Raw genomic sequence first — 22,752 nt, forward strand, 5'->3', positions numbered from 1 at the left:
TCCCGATTGTTGATGGCCCCTAGTTCACCTGTCACATGTAGTTGGGTTGTGGTACCAGATGAGGACATGCCCCTTCCCCAAACTCAGGGAATCCAGCAGCTACCTTGAAAAGGGCCGAGTCTGGTAGTTAGCCTGCAGCTGAGACCAGAGCCAATCCAGAACTGAATCCTGTTAATATTCATAACAGTTGCTAACAGGAGCTAGGGACTTTCTGGTGCTTTTAATTTAGAGACTGAAATCTTGCAAAGTACTAATTGGGAGAAGTTTTAAAATGAATTTTACTTCAACCCACTGACTGTGTACCTACCCAGGAGCCCAGGGTGCTTTTAAAACTGTACTGTATGGAATACTGTCAGGAGGCCTTGCTGGTGGGAGAGAACTTCTGTTCCCACCTCTCTTGGTGGAGACAGCAAGTGCCTGTGAGCTTGCATGTCACACATTTCGTGTGTGTGTGTGTGTGTGTGTGTGTGTGTGTGTGTGCGCGCGCGCGCGCGCATTGGAATTTAAGGCTCTCTGACTCACAGACCTAATGAAGGAGACTCAGTTTGCTCCCAGAATCTACTCTGCAGATTGCTCTCCTTCCATCAATCTTCCTTTGTGAGCAAAACATAAAATTTGGAACAAAAAGTCCAAGTACAAAGGATTTCACTGATTTCTTTCTTATCCTTATTTGGAGGTTCTGAGTCTGAGCATGTGTGTGGAAGTGGGGTCAAGGAGGGCTGGGTGAGCGAGGATGAGTGTGGAAGTGCGTGAAGGAGGACTGGGTGAGCAAGGATGAGTGTGTAAGTGGGTCAAGGAGGGCTGGGTGAGCGAGGATGAGTGTGGAAGTGCGTGAAGGAGGATGATGAACACAGCGTACTCCGAGCACCAGTGGCGGGTCTGTTTTCCAGGGGGACATCTGGCTTCCTAGGCAAGCCACAGCATGGACTGTGCTATGTACAAGACTGAAGCCGAGTCCTGGGTGAACCACAGAGGTAATTAGAGGACCCGCTGAGGCCTGCTCTCCCTCAGCTGTGGTTAAGCAGTGCCACTGCACCTTCCAGGACCTGAATCTAGGGGTTGGAGTTATTCTTGACTCTCTGTGGTCAGGAAACTGCAGGAGTTAAGTCACCAAGGTTTGGCAGATTACCGTACAGCAGCCAAACTCAGGTAGACACCTGCTTTTGTTAATAACATTTTACAGGGACACAGTCACGCCCAATCACTCGAATGTTGCTAGGTGTTACTTACTGTTTCTTTCATGTTGACGCTGAGCTGGCTGAGTTAAGCAGCTGCCGCAGACTGTGCCGCCCCAAGTGTCTCATACATGATGGTCTCCATGTGTGTATACTATGTCATGTGTAGTCTGACAGAAGTGTGATGGTCTCTTCTACATGGCCCCAGGTTGATCAGCTGCTGAACTAGGTAGCGGCCTAGGAAGAGGCATGACCCTGAGTCAGGGCCTCTCTTTAGCAGAGAACTCTGGGGTGGCAGAAGTCAAAGAACTGTTCACTGAATCACCCTGAGAAAGTGAGGCAGTAGGTGTCTTCAGGGATGGAAACATGGGTGGTGCCCATAGATGTCTTCTATAGTGGCCAAAAATGGCTATTTCAGTTTTCTCATGAATTCTGTAATATATATATGGACAATCTCTGACGTCTGCTTTCCACTGGGTGGGATGATCTAGCTCCAAGACCTTCTTCACTTCTACACTTGGGGTTTGTCTTAGTCAGGGTTCCTATTGCTGTGAAGAGACACCATGACCATAGCAACTCTTATAAAGGAAAACATTTAACTGGGGCTGGCTTACAGTTCAGAGGGTTAGTCCATTATTATCATTGTGGGAAGTGTGGCAGCACACAGGCAGACACGGTGCTGGAGAGGAGCTGAGAGTTCTACATCTGGATCTACAGGCAGCAGGAAGAGAGAGAGAGACACTGGGTTTGGCTTGAGCTTCTGAAACTTCAAAGTCCTCCCCCTAGTGAGACACTTTCACTAACAAGGCCATACCAGGTAACAGTGCTACTCCCTATGGGTTTATGGGGGTTGTTTTCATTCAAACCACGAGAGTTCTTTGTTTTTTTTCCTTCCTGTGACTCTCTTTTTATGGCATTTCTATGTGTTTTGCAGATAACCACATGTGTTATCTTACAGAAGGGATTCAGGTGGGATGAACCCCCCCACCCTGCCTATGATGACCACCCTAGAGTTGGCACATAGTCACTTCTGTGTTGGCCCTGTAGCCAGAGTAGTCAGGGGGCCTCCTGCACTCATGGCAGAGTGGAGCCATAGGTGACGTCTCTTGAGATGATGGCAGAGCAGAGCCATGGTGACATCTCTTGGGATGATGGCAGAGTGGAGCCATAGGTGACGTCTCTTGGGATGATGGCAGAGCAGAGCCATGGGTGACATCTCTTGGGACGATGGCAGAATGGAGCCATCGGTGACATCTCTTGGGATGATGGCAGGTTCTAGGTGCAGAGGGAAAGGAGTGAGATCCTGTCTAGCCATCTTTAGAAGACCGCAGTGGCTAGGATCATGGCAGAGCCAGCTACCCACAGGACAAGGGTTTGCTGTGTGCATACATTTCCAGTTCCACTGTTCCTGATACTGTGTGAGTGGCTTGCCTGGACCCACGGAGACAGAACACATCCGGGACAGCTTTTGTCTCACCCTAATTCCAGAGAGCTGCTATTAAATATTCCAGCACTCTACCGCCACTGTGGGAGGAGTTTTAGTAGAGGCTAAGCAGGAAGAAAGGCATCAATATTTGCTAACCACAGAGGACCTAGATGTGCCTGGGAACCTTGGGGCAACTTTATTTAAAAAGTGTGGTTGGCCCTCTTATTTATAGGAAAAGAACCAGAGTCTCCATGAGCCTGAGTGGCTTTGTAGGGTTTGAGTTAGGATCACCTTACGTTTGTCATCCTGCCTTGTAAAGGCTGGAACTCCTGGGAGTGAGAGGTTCGGATCTGAAGAGAAACAGCAGATTAGCAGGAGGGTGCAAGAGTTTCCTGGGGAAAGCCATTAGCAGGGGGGTGCTGGGGAGAGCCATTAGCAGGGGGGTGCTGGGGAAAGCCATTGGAGGGGGTGCTGGGGAGAGTCATTAGCAGGGGGTACTGGGGAGAGCCATTAGCAGGGGGGTACTGGGGAGAGTCATTAGCAGGGGGGCTGGGGAGAGCCATTAGCAGGGGGGCTGGGGAAAGCCATTGGAGGGGGTGCTGGGGAGAGTCATTAGCAGGGGGGTACTGGGGAGAGCCATTAGCAGGGGGGCTGGGGAAAGCCATTGGAGGGGGTGCTGGGGAGAGTCATTAGCAGGGGGGCTGGGGAGAGCCAGCCACTGAAGAGGACAGAGCCAAAGCCCAGGACAACAAGGTCAACCATCTGGGACAGGAAGAAGGGTCGGTAGAGTCACTAGAGGAATCCATCCGCCTATGTGCTATACAGAGTTTCCTGTGGGCAGGAGAAGGTATGGGTTTGTGTGGAAGCACCACCAGTGTCAGATGGAGGTGGGAAGCCCTGAAGAGAGGCAGAGAGAGGAGGTGGGAACAGCACCAAACTCACAAGGGAAAGGCCCTGTTCTGTTTGTTCTTCTGTTCTTCCCTCTGCTCTCTGGGAATCTCAGCAGTCTGGCCCCAGCATGGGCCAGCTGAGGAACAGCTGAGAATAGACAACTTCCTGGTCAGAGCCATTCTGTGTCCTGTGCTATGGGGGCTCGGCCTTCTTCCTTTATTGTTCGGGACTCTGCCTTGTGCCAGACTCGGGCAGTGATCAACATTCATCCAGCATATTTTGTAGTTTGGTTCTTTTGAGACAAAGTTTCTCAGTGTAGCTTTGGAGCCTGTCCTGGAACTCACTCTGTAAACCAGGCTGGCCTCAAACTCACAGAGATCCACCTGCTTCAGCCTCCCGAGTGCTGGGATTAGAGGTGTGTGCTACCACTGCCCAGCCTCATCCAACATCTTTAACCCTCAAAGGATTATTTTGTGGCTCTTACTGATGGGAGAATGAAGTTCAGAGAGAGAGAGAGAGAGAGAGAGAGAGAGAGAGAGAGAGAGAACTTCAGTTTGCAGGAAGTCTGAGAGGGAATTAAGAGTCTAACCTGGGGGCGGGAGAAATGGCTCAGTGGTTGAGTCCTGGCTTCTTTTACATAAATCGGGGTTCAATCCCAGCACCCATGTGGGTGCTCACAGTGTCTGTATCTCTAGTTCCAGGGGATTCCATGGCCTCCATGAACACCAGACATGCCTGTGGTGCACATAAGTACATGCAAACAAAACACTCATACACATAGAATAAAACAAATAAATCTTAGAGTTTATTTCTTAGAAAACTATCTGTCCTGGGTGCCCTGAGTCTAGGTTATGCAATGTGAATGCCATCTGTCTGGATGGAGGGGGCTGTAGCCATTTCCATCATAGATAGTACAGAAGAGGCTGGAGGAGCAGGCAGACTGGCCCATCGCTCTCTTTGTGTAGGGTCCTTTGTGGTTTCTCGTTTTCCCTGTCTTTTCCTCCTCCCTGTACTTGAACGATTCCTTCTCTAGCTGTTTCAATCCCAATAACTCACTGGGCATCGCATTTTGAATGGGGAGAAGTGGAGGAGTGTGGCCAAGGGCATTGTGGAGCCTAGAGTGAGGGGCTGAATATATCTCTCAGCGCTCCACTGGGAGATGCAGCCGGGAGAGGCAGGCACCTCACTGACAAGGTTCACACTCTTTGTTGACTCCAACTGTCCTCTGGAGTCCCAGGCTGGGTCAACAGCCCTCCAGTGATGACAGAGCATGGGATAGCCTCCCCACCCCCCAAGAAGTGGTTCCCAGTGTTTTCAGTGCTTGTTAAAAGTGCCCAGTGGAAACCATCACACAGCAGGTCAGTGGAGCCTAGCTGTGCAAGCAGACAGCTTCTGACATGGAGGCTGAGGATGTGGGGTGAGAAGCCTTCCTTCAGGATAAGACCCACGTTCTCTAGCCTGTTTATACTGAATGGGTGTAGATTTATTATTCACTTGCATGTGTGTGGGGTCCCGGCCTGCTGAACAATACAGACCATAGCCGTTATGTGCATAATCACATTTAATTACAATGTTGTGAATTGTTAAATTTGGTAAAGATTACCTTACAAGGACTCTTGTTAAACATTCCCTGTTGTTTTCTGTTAACCACCCCTGTGGGGTTTTGGAGGAATTGTTCTTCTCTTTACTAGATAGAAAAGTTTTGAGTTGTTACTGTGAGCCTGGCACTGTGCTGTGGGTAGGGCAGTGTACAGCAGGCTCTGCCTGCTGCCCTCAGTGGGTTTATTGTCTAGCGGGGTGGGGCAGTGACAGACTCAACAAATCTTCCGCTAGCCATGTACCTTGTGGTCTTTCATAAGTTCATTCTTAGCAACTAAAATATTTCTTGAAGTTATTAGTAAATTGTTTTTAATTGCATTTATAAATATGCACATATTCACTTATAAACAAATGTAGACCAAAGAAAATCCTTATGATACCATGTTGCAATCAATTTAAAATTAGTTGAAATACAGGTTAGGAATCTTCTGATTACTTCTCTAACATATAGGATGAATTATTCTTTGAGTCCTAGACAAAGCTGGGTGTAGCTCCCCATCCCTGAACAGAGAGTTAAAAATTCTAATTTGAAATGTCATCAAAATGTAAAGAAATGCTAGAGGCTGGAGTGATAACTCAGTGAGTAAATGCTTGCTGAGCGTTCGTGAGGAGCCGAGTTCACATCCCTGGTACCCATGTAAAAGCTGTGTGTGGCCACTAGCTTCTGTAACCCCGTGCTGTGGGATAGAGACAGGCAGATCCCAGGGCCTTGCTGGTCAGCCACTCTAGCCAAAATAGGGAGCTCTGAGCTCAGAGAGCAGCATCTTAAAAAATAAGGTGAGATGGGCAGTGGTGGCACACACCTTTAATCCCAACACTCGGGAGGCAGAGGCAGGTGGATGTCTGTGAGTTCGAGCCAGCCTGGTCAACAGAGTGAGTTCCAGAACAGACTCCAAAGCTGCACAGAGAAACCCTGTCTTGAAAAACTAAAATAAAAATAAATAAATAAATAGACGAATAAGTAAATGAATGAATAAATAAACTAAAATAAATAGAATAAGGGGATTAAGAGGCTGAGGAAGGTATCCCCTCTGGCATCCACATAGGCCTACACCTATGTGAAGAGTGCACACACAGTATGCAGATACCCCTATTCCTTTTTAATTCCCTACAGCCTCTCATTGCTCTGTCCCCACCTTTTGTGAATGTGGCACCTTAGTACCCATAGCTATTTCATCACATTTTCCTGAAATTGTGCCTGTAAGTTGCCAGTCACCCATGAGAGAAGGAGCAGAAGACTCGGGAGGAGGATCTCCATTAACCCTGGCTCCTGGCTCTCAGTGTTGCAGGGGGTGAACTGTTTGACTTCTTGGCTGAGAAAGAATCCCTGACTGAAGAGGAAGCAACGGAATTTCTCAAGCAGATTCTCAGTGGTGTTTACTACCTACACTCGCTTCAGATCGCCCACTTTGACCTGAAGGTAACACACACTGTGAGTGGAAGCCGGTGAAGCCGGTGGAAGCCGGTGAAGCCAGTGGATCCCTCTACCAGCCTTTGTGTCTTGTTGGCTAAGAGCAACTGAGGCTCCCGAGTAAAGATTTCCCCGATGTGGGTTTAACAGATGGAATTGTTTCTGTAATTCATTAGCATATGAGGTCTTCCTAGGACTGGGGTGTCTAATCTCTGTTTTGTGGGGTAGAGGCTTAAGATCAATGGTCACAGTCAGGAATCCCTGGGAAGGAGGCAGAGGGGCTTCCTAACCAGGTGCTTTGGCAATGGCTGCTCTTGGACACTAGGCTATTGGCTGGGTTGGCTGGTGACTGGCACAGTTTTCACCCTCCTATGGCTGGAAATTTGGTGGACAGTGTGTTTTCTCTTGATGCAAGCCCGGGGTCTGACCCTCCCCTTCACTGTCAAGCCAACCCAACCCCAAAGTTTGCTGGTATAGCCAGTCTCTTACCCACTGGAGGCAGGGCTGTATGGGGGATGGGAAATGTGTGAGCTCCATTTCTAGCCGTTATGGAGTCTTAATCTTTTAGGGGGGAAGGAAGACAGCATAGGGACAAGAGGAAGGGACTGATAGAGGGACTGGAGGTGACCACAGGCTGGCATAGGCCATTGAGCTAGATCAAGACTGCAGAAGACCGACGTGGCCTGTAGTTTTCCCTATAGCAGGACCATCAAGGCCATGTCATGTCTGTGTCCCTGTGCCCAACATCTGCTTGATGTCTTGTTTCTGACCTGGGGAGCTGGCAGTGCCCATAAATAAGTGCCCGCGGGCAGCTATCAGGACCGGAGGGTAGATGACAGACAGACACAGGATCTGCTTCTGTGGGAAAGACTCCAAGTTCTGCTTTCTCCTCAAACTGTCAAGAAGGATGATGCCCTCGTCATCCTACCTTAATAACAGACATTTTAGATCTGCCTCCTGTTTCCTGCCTCCCTGTCCTTACCATGGGTTTTCAGGCCTCAAATTCTTGTCTCAGACCTCCTGGAAACCCTGAGCCCCAAACCTGTTATTCCCAGTTCTCTTCTCATCTACCTCCTCTTGGGGGTTTTGTCTATTTTTTTTAAGCACGAAGAAGGACCATTTGACACCTTTACTCCTCTTTCTTGCTCCCTTTCAGCCGGAAAACATAATGCTTCTGGATAGAAACGTGTCCAAGCCTCGGATCAAGATCATCGACTTCGGCCTGGCCCATAAAATCGACTTTGGAAATGAATTCAAAAATATATTTGGGACACCAGAGTTCGTGGGTAAATTTTCTTGGCCCTTAAGCTCACTTACATCTCATCCACATTCTGCTGGCAGAATCTCCCTGGCTTTGGGGTTGTTTCCTGTCCATGTTTCTGTTTGTCACATGAGGGTAGACTCTGTTGGCTTGCAGCCCTCCCAAGCTAATGAGTCTTTATTTTCTCGTAGCTCCAGAGATTGTCAACTATGAGCCCCTTGGTCTCGAGGCAGACATGTGGTAAGGAGAATGTCCTTGGTGTTGGTGTCTTTCTGATCTCTTTGGCTGTTCTCCTAACCTGGCTTTGTTTTTGTTTCTGTGTGCAGGAGCATCGGGGTAATAACCTACATTCTGTAAGTATCGAGTCTACAACTCATGTATTCTTTCCTTATCTCTGAGACCAGAAGTGTCAACCAGATAGATCATGTGGGCCCTTTCAGCTCGTGCATATTCTCCTTTAAGCATCTTCATTCCAAACCTTTAAAAGGGGGTTTATTTTAGGCTATTTGGGTTTATTCTTCCTCAATCAAAATGAATTGCCAGAGATTGTAGCATAATCATGGTGAGGAATTCTAGCTGTCTATCATCGAGAAAATAGGAAGAAGAGTTTTATTTTAAACTACCTACTGGTTCAAATGACCGTGTGCAGGGGTGTTTGTGTGTGATGTAAATACCACATAGCATGTGTGTGTGTGTTGTACTTGTTAGTGTGAGTGTACACAGGTCCGAATGATTGCTTTGCACACCACTTTTTATTTTTTGAGATAGGGTTTCTTTATGAACCTTAAGCTCATTGATTTGGTTATAGTGGCTAGCCAGCGAGCTTAAGGGATCTACTTCTCTGTCACCCATTGCTAGGGGTACAGTCACATGCCACTGTGCCCGGCTTTCTTTGTGGATTCTGGAGGTCCAAATGCAGCAGGCACTTTAACAGCGGAGCCATCTCTCTAGCCCCAGATGAACCTTTAGCAGGACGGCTTTGCATGAAGTCAGTACTTTTGTTCGTAGCGATGTGTGGTTGATTCTGAAGTGACTAATCCCGCATCAGGCTCTACTCCTGTTTGGCATTTCCCACAAGAGACTCAGAAGAAGCAGTGACTCCACATGAGTGGTCATTAATGTTCTCCTAATGCCCTGCTTTATTCTCAACAGCCTAAGTGGGGCCTCCCCATTTCTTGGAGACACCAAGCAAGAAACATTAGCGAATGTATCTGCTGTCAACTATGAATTTGAAGAGGAATTCTTCCGTAATACCAGTGCCCTTGCCAAAGATTTCATCAGGAGACTGCTGGTCAAGGATCCAAAGTGAGTGTCCCCTCTTCCTGTACGGCGGAGCCTCCTGTGGCTGGGACTGGAAACAGCAGGTGTTCTGTGTGTGGCCACCTTTTGTCAGACCCTCACTGTTCTACTTGCTAAAGGAAGAAGGCCCCAGAAGGAAGTGCCGCAGAAGGCGCATTTAGTCTGCCTGCTTGCTGGCTCCGTCCCTGCACAGAGGACGAGTCAGTAGCTAAGCTGGTGACCTGCAGGGTTGCTCTCGGGGTTTGTTTGTTGATAATGTGGGCCCCAAACTGCATCCAGAGTGTCTGCTTGGTAGACTGGGCCAGCATGGAGATAACCTTACCCCTGTCTCAATGTCATGAGAATTTTCTTCTTCTTCCTTTTTTCCCCAAAGGAAAAGGATGACAATCCAGGACAGTTTGCAGCACCCCTGGATTAAGGCGAGTTGCTTCTTATGTTTGGGGTTCTCATCATTCCTCAGGGATTGGTATGAGCACGTGTGGGTCGTGCTGGAGTGTGAACTGACTACTGGTCCCGTAATTGTAAGACAGCGTGGTAGGCAGCAGTGTGTCCCAGTGATTACAGAGGGAGAAGAATGGTCTGTTCAGAGCAGGAAGAAGTCACATCTGTTGAGCAGACGTGTTTGGTGCAACCTATGGAATTACAGTACAAGCAGCATTTTAAAGCTTGAATTATTTTCTATCATATAGCTGTTTCAAATCTCAGGATCTTTTGAAAAATCTGAAGGTCTGTAGACGCCACACCCTCCTTCCACACAGCAGTAGGGGAAGCTGTCCTTTCTTTGGACCCTTGACCCTGACACATAACACTTTTACATTGCTGGCCTATTGGTACTTGGGCAAACAAAACTGAATTTGCTTCAGCCTGACATAAGAGGAACTGAGGCTGGCAAATGTGTAGCTTTCTGTCCTTGTGGCAGAGTGCCTGGGAAAAGGTCTTTGTTCAGAAGGACAGGCTGGTTTGGATCAGTTTTAGAGTGGTGGACAGCGGGCATGGTCATTGAGGCCTCTAGCAAGATGGTTCATTACAGCAGAGAGAATGTGGTGGGTGGAGACGCTGACCACAGGGTAGCCAGGCAGGCTGGCGGGGTGAAGGGGCAGTGGTCCTGGTAGGTTCCTTCAAGGACTCACCTTCTTTCCAGTGGCCTCCACCACTGCAAAGTTTCTTTCCTGCCCAGGAGTTGCACAAGCTGGCCACTAAGCCGTTAGAATAAGAGGCATTGTGAACATTTAAGATCCAATCGATAATAAAGGTATCTAGTAGTTGACAACAAACCCATGGGCCTCATCAGTGGGGATTATGGAAGGCCTGGGCTCTAGCTCTACCACTTGGGTAGAGCCTGTGCCTACGTGTGTCTGCTGAGGAAGATGCAGTGAACTTGTCTGAGTGCCCATAGGATGGGCCAAATGTGCAGACCTCTAGGGTCCCTCCCAACTTGACATCACTTAGTAAGACTCAAGTTCAAACCTATCACAAAAGGCCTCTCCACGAATCTTGCCATTCCCAAACTGTCACTGTGGAAGACTGTCACTGAGTTTGGTTACAAGCTTGCCTTCTGTTCTAGATGCCCTTTCTATGTCTTATACAAAATATTGAGTCATTAAGAGTTAGCTGGCAGAGCCTAGTTCTTCCCTAGATGGTTTTCTTTTTTGGGAGGGTCCCAAGTATGCCCGGCTAGCTTCAATTTTGGATACAGGCAAGGATGACCGTGAATGTCTGACCCTTCTGCCTTCCCCTCCTGAGGGCTGAGACTGCAGGCATGAACCACCCTGCTTGGTTTATGAGGTGCCAGGGATCAAACCCAGAGCTTCTTGAATGCTAGGAAGTCTCTGCACCTGCTGAGCTGCATCCCAGCCTAGCTCCTGGATCTTGAATGCTGTTCTCCACTCTGTATGTTATTTTAGGATAGTGAGTATGTAAGCCTTTCAGAGTAGTGAGGGATCTTAAAGCATTACCATTTAACCCGTTTCTGTAATTAGCTTTCATTATTTTATTTTATTTTGAATTTTCATTTTAGCCTAAAGATACACAACAAGCTCTTAGTCGAAAAGCCTCAGCAGTAAACATGGAGAAATTCAAGAAGTTTGCAGCTCGGAAGAAATGGAAAGTAAGACTCTACGATGCGGAGGCATCAAACTCTGTTTTTTTTCTGTCTGGTCAGGGCTTACTCTTCTCATCCTGGGATCGGTAACTGCCTTTATTTAACAAGAGGCTGGTCTGCAAACTTCTGTGCTCTTATTAGTGACTTTCAAAGACAAGCACAAACCATATTTCAGGGCTATTTAGCTTATCCTTTGAAATGAAATTTTGCACGCTCTTTTTCTTAGATTATCCCCAAAGCAGATTTTGAAATCAGTACAATAAAGTTACAGTGAACGGTTTTCCAACTGTAACAAATCACATTCTAAATAAACCAGTTCTTCCTGGTGAGCAGCAAGGCCTGAAGCTTGGATCAGAAACCCTCCCTCCTCCTCGTGGGCTTGCAGGGGGACCCAGGATGGGGTATAAGCCCAGGCATTATGGCCTCTCCTTCTCCCCTGTGATGCCTTCCCTGTGACCTAGGTGGAATGCTGGTTCAGGCATCTTTGAAGCAATCAAAATTCCTGGATCAGAAGGTGATGGTGTGCCTTCCAGTGCCCAAGATTCGGTCAGATCTGGAGGGAGCAAGCCCCTGTCCTTCTCCCTGGCTGATCTAGTGCTGTACCTCAGTTTTATACCTAGACTGCCAACAAGTCTTAGAGCTTATGTCTCGGTCTCTCTCCCCCTTCTTCCTCTTTTTTTCCCTCTCTCTTCTTCTTTCCTTCCCTCGTGTTTCTTCATTTCCCCATGGCTTCCTTCAGCCTTTGAGGATATGGAGGAGGTTGTACTGCAGACCAGTGCATCTGTCTCCCATCTGTACGTGCTAATAGTCACATGAATTCCTTTAGCTGACTTGGGCCCAGAGAGCTCAGAGCAAGGCCCTTGCATCCCATGCTGGACCCAGGAAGATCCCACAAGGGTTTTGTTGGGGTTTAGAAAACAAGGCACAGAGAGAGACATGGGATATGAGGCACCCACTTCCGCAGGTCGTAGTGAATGCACAGAGTCTCTCTGTCTTGCTGTCTGAGCACATGACCTTTAGAATACTTCCTTAAGCAAATAGCCCAGCCTGCCATGGAGTGCCCACCCCTGGAGGCCTTTTGGCAGTGAACATGTTCTCAGTGCCTTCTTCCTAAATTCTCTTTCCTCCGCCCCTTGACTTCATGTTTATTTTGTTTTTAGCAATCTGTTCGCTTGATATCACTGTGCCAAAGATTATCCCGGTCGTTTTTGTCCAGAAGTAACATGAGCGTGGCCAGAAGCGATGATACTCTGGTAAGCAATCCTGTTTGCCTTGGCCAGCTTCTTTCACGACTGTGTTTAAATTGTTTACACTGTTCTGTTTGTTCATCAATACAGAAAGCCCACGTCATGGAAATAGCAGACTCACACTTACTCCTGAGGTGGGCTGACTCTGTGCCCTGTCTGCTCTCGTCTTTGATTTTCATTTAGTTGACTTGGCCTTGTCTTAGCTGCCATCCCTACTGTTTCCAATACTACTCCTCCCGTAAACACTTGTGTACACGGACATACCACATACACGAAGCATGCATGTGTGTGTACACACATGTGCACACACACGCGCGCTCTCTCTCACACACATACACACACACACACGAGGATAACTAGTGGAAGAAGAACGAGCTTACACTAATTCTCATGAATGAGCATAGGAACTCTGCCACCAATCAGAGAATACAGAGTCACGGTGACACAAAAAGACAGAGAGCCTTCACTTCCTTCCCCCACCAACACCAAGGATAGCACAGTGCCTGTCTCGTGGTAGACCAGAAGGCCATATTCACTTTGTTTATTGACGTTGTCTTGACTTTTTGCCCAAAGTCCTTGTGAATGGCACCACAATTTTCTCCATGTCTAAACTGAAACCCAATCACTGATGAGCTCTTCAGATACAGCCAGACATCTCTCACTTCAGTGAGACTTTCTCCGGCCACTCACACACTGGAGCTTTGTTCGCTGAAGTGAAGGGGACTCCAGGAAAGGCAGACACAATGGTTCTGTGGGAACCACCATGGCCTGTAACCCAATAGTCGGTGTTTCCTGGACAGAGCTAGGAACTCCTAGGGCGATGATCACATGGCAGCAGACACCAGCTCTTCTTTTCTCCTGATGCTACGCTGTGCACTAGTGCTTCACCTTTAGTCTACAACTGTAGAGTGAGATGAGAAGGAATGTGTGGACACACGCACGACACACACACACACACACACACACACACACACACACACACACGAAGGAAAGCCAGAGAGAAGGAAGTTATGAAGGCGGGGAAGGAAGACCACTTTGGAAGGACTTGAGGGTATTAGTGGAGCCAGGGAAAAATGGGAATGTGGGTCTGACTGGGGGATGCTGTAGTGGATGACTGAAGCTCATGAATCAGTGTTCTTAGCAGTCCTGCATCATGTGAAAGCTAGGGTAGGAGCCCTAGGAGAGATCTCACCTGCTCTGTCTTCTGCCGACTGTGGGGGGCTGTAGGCTGTCTTCTTCTTACTGTGGGGGGGCTGTAGGTTGTCTTCTGCTGACTGTGGGGGGCTGTAGGATGTCTTCTGCCGACTGTGACGGGCTGTAGGCTGTCATCTGCCGACTGTGGGGGGCTGTAGGCTGTCTTCTGCTGATTGTGGGGGGCTGTAGGCTGACTGGGGGGGCTGTAGGCTGTCTTTTGCTAATGACTGTGCAGGACTGCAGGCTGTATGCATGCATGTGGGCACACACAAACACCACACATACAGATGCATACATACGCACACACACATGTGCATGCACACACATGCACATGCTCACACATGCATTTTTATTGAGCATTAAGAGGATTTTACCTTCCTATATTTCAGACCTAGAGAAAAAAGACATTCAAATGACAAAAAGAAAAATAGAAAAGAGAGAGAGAAAAGAGCAAAAAAGATAATTTTGTAACTGGAAAATTTAGCAAATGAGATTGTCTTCTTTAAAGAAACTATGGATTTCCTTGGTTCTATGGTTTTTCTCCTTCCTCATCAAGCAGGAGAGACTGTCTCAGAGGAACCTCTCACAGTGTTTTCTGGTAACTCTGTTTTGACAGATTCCAAAGATAAACAGAGGGTCATCAGTCAGTACCCTTGTCCAAAATCAGAGCCTTAGAAACAGTTCATTCTCGGTTACAATGCAGGTGCTAAGCAGTAACTGGTAATGGTTAGCAGCATGAAAGGGCAGAAGTTCACCTCCCAGCTCCCTTTGTGACCGTGCATTGGGGATTAAGTGGCCGACCCTTCTTCTTAGAATGCCCCTATGGCAAACAAACCAGGGTTCACCCGCTGTGTTGATGAGGATCCTGGCCAGTATGCGACTCTTTCCTCCTCATGTCTCTCAGGACGAGGAAGACTCCTTTGTGATGAAAGCCATCATCCATGCCATCAATGATGACAACGTCCCAGGCCTGCAGCACCTTCTGGGCTCGCTGTCCAGCTATGACGTTAACCAGCCCAACAAGGTCTGTCTCTCTTCTGCAGAGGTGCCAGAGGCTTGCATCACAGACTGTGCACCCAGAAGTCCAAGTTGGGAGGGACCCCGGTTGCTTCTCCAACTCCACCCTGCGAATGGAGCCTCCATTCTGTGGGGAAAATCTTTTCTGTCTAGAGTGATTTGAGTTGCAAATAAGGATGTTTTGCATTGAGGGCCTTCCTTTACATCCTTGAGTGTACATCTGAAAAAGGAGGTGCTTTTGGTCCTTCCCTTCCTGTTCCTCGATCTGGGGCAGGGTGTGGACACAGCAGGCAGAAGATATTGGTGACTCCATAGGCTTTCCCCTTCCTACTCAACCTGAAAAACAGACAGTAGCTTCCTCTTCTCTTTCAGCATGGGACACCTCCGTTACTGATTGCTGCCGGCTGTGGGAATATCCAGATGCTTCAGTTACTCATCAAACGAGGCTCAAGGATCGATGTCCAGGATAAGGTCATAATTCTGTATTATTAAAAACAAATTCTTATCATGGGTTCCCCGCTGTCTTCCTAATCAGATGGGCAGTAAGTGGGAGAGCGTGTATACTTTTGTGATTTCCTATATGGCGCTGCATAGAGAGCCTTGCACAGGCTGACAAGTCCTGGGCAAAGGTGCTCACATTTCCCCCTTCAGGCTCTGCCCCTTTCTCGTGCCTTATGCTTTGCAGATCACATTTACTCAGCAGTGTTACAAGTAATACCTGGAAAAGTGTTTACTGTGTAGTTAATGTAATCAGAAATTCATTAGCCTGTGTGTGCATCACGAATCTGGATATGGACACACATCCTAGTGTAAACAGCGTTGTAAAGGCAGACGTCATTCAGTGACAGCTGATGATCACGACCACGGAGCTCTCATCAGCTGCCATAAAAACTCTAGTTTGTCCCGGAGAGCCATGAGCTCCATCCCTGATCTGACCAAAGGCGGACTGAGAGTGTGTGTGGGAGGGGGCAATAAATTGCAGAATGTGTTTCTTCTCACTGTTTTCTAGATGCTGAAGCATAGCAACTGTTCCCATGGTGTTTCAGCTGTATCAGGTGTTAGGAGTAAGTCAGAGGTGATTAGGGTGCATTGGAGGATGTGCCGGTTCTGTGCAAGCTACATCATTTTGTAGAAGCGACTTGCACACCCATGAATTTTTTCTTTTGGTACCTGTGTGGAGGATTGGATTGGAATCAGTCCCCTGTGGATACTGAGGGTACGGTTAGGAGATCTAGCTAGAGGTTGGTATTGAAAAGGCTTCAAAAAAGAAAAAAGAAAGTTTTGTTTTTACTTTGAAAACTTGCAAAGATAACACAGAGACCCTCTTTCAGCTTCCCACTGAGCCTCCCCTGCTGTTAATGTGGTACATGACCATGGTATAATTACCAACGCCTTGAAACCGAGAAGAGGCTCCTCTGGGATTTGTTACACCACAAGAAGGGAAGCCCTGTGATTCTAATGGGTGCATGGTCCAGGAGTTCTGGATGTGACTCTGCATTGCTTTCCCTGCAGGGAGGATCCAATGCCATCTACTGGGCCTCTCGGCATGGTCACGTGGATACTCTGAAATTTCTCAATGAGAACAAATGCCCTTTGGATGTTAAAGACAAGGTAAGACCGTGCATCTTAAGAGAAACAAGAGGAATTGGGCTACATTGAGTGTTGGCCTGCTTGGTACACCAGAACCCAAAGATAAAGATTGAGGACCACATTCTGCAGCAGGGGATTTAAAGTTAAAGGCTCTTTTTTGTTGTTGTTGTTGTTCTTTTGACTGTGTCTTGGCCCAATATTTAAATCTGAGTTTCTACCTTAGATGCTTCTAACTATTGTTAGGCTTTTGGGGAAACAAAGTATTTAAAGTTGTATGTTGGAGCAAAGTTCACCTCCTGTCAGCAAGGAAGGAGGGAGACAGAGACAAAGAGAGACATCCTCAATGTCTCCTTTATTGTAACCTAACTTCCATTAGCCCCCACCTACTAAAGTTCTATCACTCAAAGCCAGGGGACCAAGATTTTTGCACACGGCCTTCTATGAGTGACTAAGATCTGGACAGCAGCAAAGGAATCCATCACCGCAGTTTGCTGCCAGTTGACAGTAATGTTTTCTGTAGTTAGGGTAGCGTGACCCTGGCAGGTGCAGACACAAGCAAAGCATCATAAGTTATATTTGTTATTCACAGAAATATACCAGGAGCAAATGGCTGTGTTCTCTAAAATCTCGGAGAATGCAATAAATGAGTCTCTGAGCACAAATAAGGCAATGAAAGGAGAAAGTAGTTAATAATTTAATTAAAAAGCTACACATTTAAATAATTGCAGAATGATGAGCCTGACCTTAAAGGGGTTTGTGCGTGTGTACAAGAGTGGGGGAAGGGAGAGTCTTAGTTTCAAGTTGAGCTGCTGAAGTTGTCTGTCCATGAAGGAGGTAAAACATGGCGCTCACAGTAACGGGAACATAGTCTCACCGAGTTGTTTTTAGTGACGAGATGAACCAGATCTGAGTGTGCAGCCCTTGCTGCCTAGGGGCTGCCTGACCCCAGGTCCTGCCCTTCATCTCTGGGTAGCAAATGGAAGGCACGGTCTCTTGAGCGGTTCTGAGTTCTGGTCTTCTTTTGCAGTCTGGAGAGACAGCCCTTCATGTGGCAGCCCGATACGGACACGCGGATGTGGTGCAGCTTCTCTGCAGCTTCGGTTCTAACCCTGATTTCCAGGACAAGGTAGGTCAGTTTCCTGCCATCCACTGCAGAGCACAGGTTCTCAGACAGCACCCTGCACCCAGCTCCCCGTCTAACTTCTTCATTCACCTGTTCTAATCCCCGGGACAGCCTGATATCAGTATCCTTGCTTTATAGGGACGGAAATCACACAGCAAGTTCCACAGCCTGCTCAAGCTGTCTGTGGTGGGACCAGGGATTGAACCCTGCCAAGTCTGGGTTTCAGAGTTCTGTTTGTAAGCACTTCTTTCTCACGGAACCTTGTAGACAGATGTGTTTGATAACGCTGATGGAAGTGCAAACCTTCCACCACCCCCACACATGCCCAAGCTTTGAGGCCAGTGCTTCCTGGACTAGTTACAGAGATGTCATCAAGCTACCTCACAGAATGCTCCCCTGAGCCATCCTGAAGTTAGGTACCTGGCAAAAATCAAAGCCCTGAAATTGCTGGGACTCCTGCTCAGAGGAGAGCTTTCCTGCTAGTTTCAGAGACAAATAAAGAAGAGCAGCTTTGCCAGAAGGTATTCTGAGTTCACCCACGCAAAAGTCTTGCTCTTCAGGGACCTCTAATATGCTGAGAAAGCCAAGTTCACTTAGCACTCCTGCCGAGGGGACAGACTGACCAGGGAAAGCCCTGGGTCTGCCTCTTAACGGCAGCGGCTCCCGCTGGTGTCGTTATCTCAGATTAATTTTTTGCCCCATTGACTGCAGTCTCTGTCCTCCGTGGCCTTGATGTTGCTGCCATCTGCATTTTCCTTCTCTGTACCCATGTCCTTGAGCAGGAAGAAGAAACCCCCCTACACTGCGCTGCCTGGCATGGCTATTACTCCGTGGCCAAAGCCCTCTGTGAAGTTGGCTGCAATGTGAATATCAAGAACCGGGAGGGAGAGACCCCGCTGCTGACAGCTTCTGCCAGGGGCTATCATGATATCGTGGAGTGTCTGGTTGGACATGGAGCTGACCTGAATGCCTCTGACAAGGTACTTTTTTGGGGGTAACTACGTGGCACTCACTGTGATCTGATGGGGTAGAGGGACCAAGACACTTGCCTACTTGAACTTAGTATACTGTGATTTCGTTTCTTTGATTACAAAAATTTCTGGAATTTTCTAGAATCTTCTTTTTGATGTGTAACTAAACTTATGGCTTGAGCAAGCCAGTTTGGCCACTGTTTCAATCTTTTTAACTTTGGTTAACTGTGGAACAGGGACCACATTGTCAAATTTTAGATACATGTTGAAATGGGTGTTTATTTTGTCACTTACTCTTTTGTAAAAAGGCAATAAATCACTATTATTTGTTTTACAATTTCACTTTTAGACCAGCTGGTCTCTTTTTACCTAAGCAAATTCAACACAATCTATTTGAACTTGAACTTAAACAGATACAGTAACAGTACTGTGTACAGTTAGACTGAGGGTCTTATAGTTCATGTAGCAATTGTTTTTTGGGGGCAGTGCCTTGGTACAGTCTCAGTTGGACACAGCTGTGTCCCCAGGGGACTTTATAGAAATATCTGGAGACATATTTTCATTACCAAACTTGGGCTGGGTATTTGCTACTGGAATCTGTTAGATGGAGCTAGTGTTTCTTCTAGACAATCAAAAGTCCCAATGCCAAGAGTGCTGAGTGGAGAAACTCAGGCAGAGGCAATAGAGATGGGGCCCCAAGCTCTGTTTCTCAACAGTGCTCAGCACATCTATTCCCCAGGGATTCTGTACTATTTCCCAGGGATCCTGTACCAGGGTGCTATTAATTCCCTGGCCGGGTTCTTGCATCTGCTTTCTGAGCTTTCAACAGCCCTGGGGGGAATTATTTCTCTCTCTCTCTCTCTCTCTCTCTCTCTCTTTCTCCTGAGGCAAAAGCTTTTAGAGCCTGTCCTGGAAACTCACAGAGATCCGCCTGCCTCTGCCTCCCAAGTGCTGGGATTACGTGTGCCACCACTAGTGGTGTTTCTCACATCTGCTCACAAGGGCAATTGGCACCTACTAGTTACAGCCTACCAGTGCTAAGACAGGTGCAGAATCTTGCTGTCTGACCTTCTCTCTGAGCCTAAATGAATCGGCAGGTGTTCAGCTCAGCTCCAGTTATGCGGAGTGAAATGGATGAAGCCCCGCTTTCCAGGGTCCAGGCAATGACTCTGAAGTTCTCTTGTGTTTGAAGCCACCCTGTTTCCAGCTAAGCCTCGCACAGGGGAGAGAGAGGGCCGAGGGTGGAAACCAGAGCACTCACGGGCTTGGGCTTGGTTCCAGGATGGACACATTGCCCTTCATCTCGCGGTGAGGCGCTGTCAGATGGAGGTCATCAAGACCCTCCTCGGCCATGGGTGCTTCGTGGATTTCCAAGACAGGCACGGCAACACACCCCTGCACGTGGCCTGCAAAGACGGCAGCGCACCTATCGTGATGGCCCTCTGCGAAGCCAGCTGCAATCTGGACATCTCAAACAAGGTACTTGCAGAGGGTGGGATCCCCAGATTCCCACTGGCTGCCGGGTTCTTGCCAAGTTTATAATATTTTCTTGTCATAGCTGAGGATGACGGTCGCTAGGGGACCGTGCCATTTTGAGCCGTGTGACTGTTGAGTAGTTTCCCAGAGTAACAGAAAATTGGGACCTTAACATACACTTCTCGCCTATCCTGGCCTCTCACTTTTGTGTTTGTGAAATGAATGGATGTGCGTGTATGTGTACATGTGTGTGTGCATGTGTTTATGTGTGTGCGTGAACCTGTGCATGTGTACACATAGACATGTGCTTGTGTTTCCAAGAAGAGTTGAAACTCATGGTATAAACAAAGGCCGCTTTCCCATACACACCGTCCTCAGTAAATACTTTCGACGCTGTGTTCTGATCAAGGTTCTGGGTGCACTGTCTTCCTTGTCTCTGATGAGTTGTCTGTGGACAAAAGATCCAAATACAGTTGTGTATGTGTGCATGCATATGCACTATGCAAATTTGGTAAAACCAAAAGAATACTGTCAACTTATAAGTAATAAAGGGGGCTTGAGAGATGGCTCAGTGGTTAAGAGCACCGCCTGCTCTTCCAAAGGTCCTGAGTTCAATTCCCAGCAACCACATTGTAGCTCACAACCATCTGCAGTGAGATCTGGTGCCCTCTTCTGGCCTGCAGGCACACATTCAGACAGAATACTGAGACTACTGTATACATAATAAATAAATAAAATCTTAAAAAATATAAGTAATACAGGAATGAAAATAATTGCATGTTATCAGTCCCTAAAAAGCCCCAAGTGCAGATTCTGGACTGTAGCTGTCACCAGCCATTTCACTGGATCCCACATCGATTTTCAGTACAAAATAAGAACAGTAAAATATTTGTGTAGTCTCAGTGTGTAACTCTGTGAAAGGCAGGCACACTCTCTTCTTAAGGTCATGTTAAAATGAAGTTTGAGAAGAATAAATTTAAACTGCAGGAGAGGTCAGTTTATAGGTGGTATATATGCGCCATAGGGCTTTATGATTTTGTTCAAGGTAAAATAATTAATACACGAAACAGCTGGAGAATCGTCTTACTGTTCCTCTTACAGATTACAAGATTAACTGTGGTGCAAATTGAAGTTGGTAATCCTCATATTCTGGGACCCTGTGAAGGCTGTATCCTGGGGTCTTCCCTTTAGCTGCTTCTTGCTGTCCTGGTTTTCCTTTCCTCATTGCGCCAAGATAGATATTTGAGTGGCTTAAGAGGGAGGCCAAATGGCCCCAATGGACGTGTGCACATTAGACTTCCTTCAGCCTTCATGCAGGCGGCGCGGTGGACAGCCTGTGCGCAGCATTTGGGCTACACCAGCTTAGGTTGGACAAGGCCCAGAGTTCAGTTCCAATATAAAACAAGAAAAGCATGTCCTATCTTGTGTCTAAAGACAAAATCTTATTAAACACGTCCATTAGAAAGTCCAGCTTTGTTGGGCATGGTGGCACGCACTTGTGCTCCCAGTACCTGTGACGTATAGGCAGGATTATGAATTTGAGGCAAGTCTGGGCTACATGCAAAGAGCTTGTCTCCAGCACAAACATCCACCAAGACAAGTTTAGGTTTCCATGTTTAAAAACACCTGGCCTGGGATGAGGAGAGGCCTGTGGTCCTGTTCACAGCACCACAAAAGTGGACAGAGCGGACACTTGGCTCATTTGGTGGGAACTTGCCACAGTGGTTCACAAACTTGGGTATGCCGATCACACACTGTGCTGGGGCAGCACAGAGGGCCTTCAGTGGGTGATTCTGGTCGTGCGTGGTGCTCATCCAAGGCGAAACCTCGAGTTGCAGAGGGACAGCTTGCGATCTGCAACTTGTCCAGACTTGTGTGGAGCCTTCTGGCTGCGCTTTCGTGTGCTGAATGGCATCACACTGGGGACGGACACGGGAGGAAGCTGACTTTGCTTTATAGAAGCCACTTTTGTAGCCTACCCATCCTGAGAGGTAGTGCTCTAGTGACCCACTCCCATGCTCCCTCTGTCTCCTTGCCCGCTCTTTCCCTGTTTCTGTCCCTCTGCCCTCTTCCCAGTTTTCTTCCATCCCTGACCCTCTCCCGTATCTTTCTGCCTTTCCTCTGGTGAAGAAGCAGATATTTAAAGTCGTGTGCAGGGGAAAGTAAGTCCCAGCCACAGCTCCCCGCCGCCCAAGTCTGTCCAGTCTGTCTTTACTCAGGCCCACACGGGTAGCCATTTGTCAGAGCAGACGTAGCACAGTGGTGTCCGTGCTCCTCGGGCAGGCTGCCATTCCTTCCCCATAGTGCTGTGCTGCTAGATTAGAGTCCTCTGGAGATAAACTTGACCATTCAAATCCTGCTGTTCTCACACCAAGAGGGCAGGGACTTGTCACTCTATGGTGACATTTCTTTCTGCTTAATTTGAAGATGAGGGTGGTTACTTCTTAACCCAGTAGTGTTAGCGAACAGATATGAGAGAAAGTAAGGGCTGACATCAGTGTCACTAAGGTAGAAACCTCACAGGGCACCTCAGCCCGACAGACATACAGACAGACACCACCCACACCTATGACAAGCAATGGACATCAGGTGGGATAGGTGCACAGCCTGTTCTTGCACAGCCCAGGTCCTTGAGGAAGCGAGGATTCAGCCATGGGTGGTTCTACCTTCAGGCTACTTTAGAAAACCAGACTCACAATACAAAGTGGTAAATCCCCTGCCGTCACTGCTGGGGCAGGCATGGGGCAGGCACAAGGTGCTCCGGAAATAGGGGAGGAATCTGAAAGTTTGCTTCTTGGAAGTGACAGATCCAGCTGGATGAAGAGGTCAGGAGAGGCAGCTTTAGACTGCGTCTTCATATGCAGCTCCTGAGGGCTGTGGTGCACACAGCACAGGTATGCAGCTCCTGAGGGCAGAGGTGATGGGAAACGGGAGAAAACAGAGCTGGAAGGAGCCCTGGGGGTCCAGACAT

At 47.8% G+C, this 22,752-nt stretch overlaps 1 protein-coding gene across 1 annotated transcript in view; it reads left to right on the top strand.

Moving 5' to 3' along the window:
* The window catches only part of LOC121443896 (death-associated protein kinase 1-like), a gene marked incomplete at its 3' end in the record, with an annotated part of 122,008 nt that extends 100,065 nt beyond the window's left edge, over nucleotides 1-21,943 (top strand). Inside the window, exons 4-18 of the mRNA XM_041645648.1 lie at nucleotides 6,373-6,511; nucleotides 7,659-7,788; nucleotides 7,955-8,003; nucleotides 8,090-8,116; nucleotides 8,916-9,068; nucleotides 9,436-9,481; nucleotides 11,080-11,169; nucleotides 12,324-12,416; nucleotides 14,509-14,628; nucleotides 14,994-15,092; nucleotides 16,134-16,232; nucleotides 17,239-17,337; nucleotides 18,117-18,314; nucleotides 19,587-19,784; nucleotides 21,858-21,943. Coding sequence (XP_041501582.1) covers nucleotides 6,373-6,511; nucleotides 7,659-7,788; nucleotides 7,955-8,003; nucleotides 8,090-8,116; nucleotides 8,916-9,068; nucleotides 9,436-9,481; nucleotides 11,080-11,169; nucleotides 12,324-12,416; nucleotides 14,509-14,628; nucleotides 14,994-15,092; nucleotides 16,134-16,232; nucleotides 17,239-17,337; nucleotides 18,117-18,314; nucleotides 19,587-19,784; nucleotides 21,858-21,943 — 1,626 coding nt within the window. The remainder of the gene's footprint in view (nucleotides 1-6,372; nucleotides 6,512-7,658; nucleotides 7,789-7,954; nucleotides 8,004-8,089; nucleotides 8,117-8,915; nucleotides 9,069-9,435; nucleotides 9,482-11,079; nucleotides 11,170-12,323; nucleotides 12,417-14,508; nucleotides 14,629-14,993; nucleotides 15,093-16,133; nucleotides 16,233-17,238; nucleotides 17,338-18,116; nucleotides 18,315-19,586; nucleotides 19,785-21,857) is intronic.
* Nucleotides 21,944-22,752: the final 809 nt, after the last annotated feature.

The sequence above is a fragment of the Microtus oregoni genome, unplaced genomic scaffold (genome assembly GCF_018167655.1).
Source record: "Microtus oregoni isolate MIOR12 unplaced genomic scaffold, Mior012 000114F_ref0000099, whole genome shotgun sequence".
Lineage (NCBI taxonomy): Eukaryota > Metazoa > Chordata > Mammalia > Rodentia > Cricetidae > Microtus > Microtus oregoni.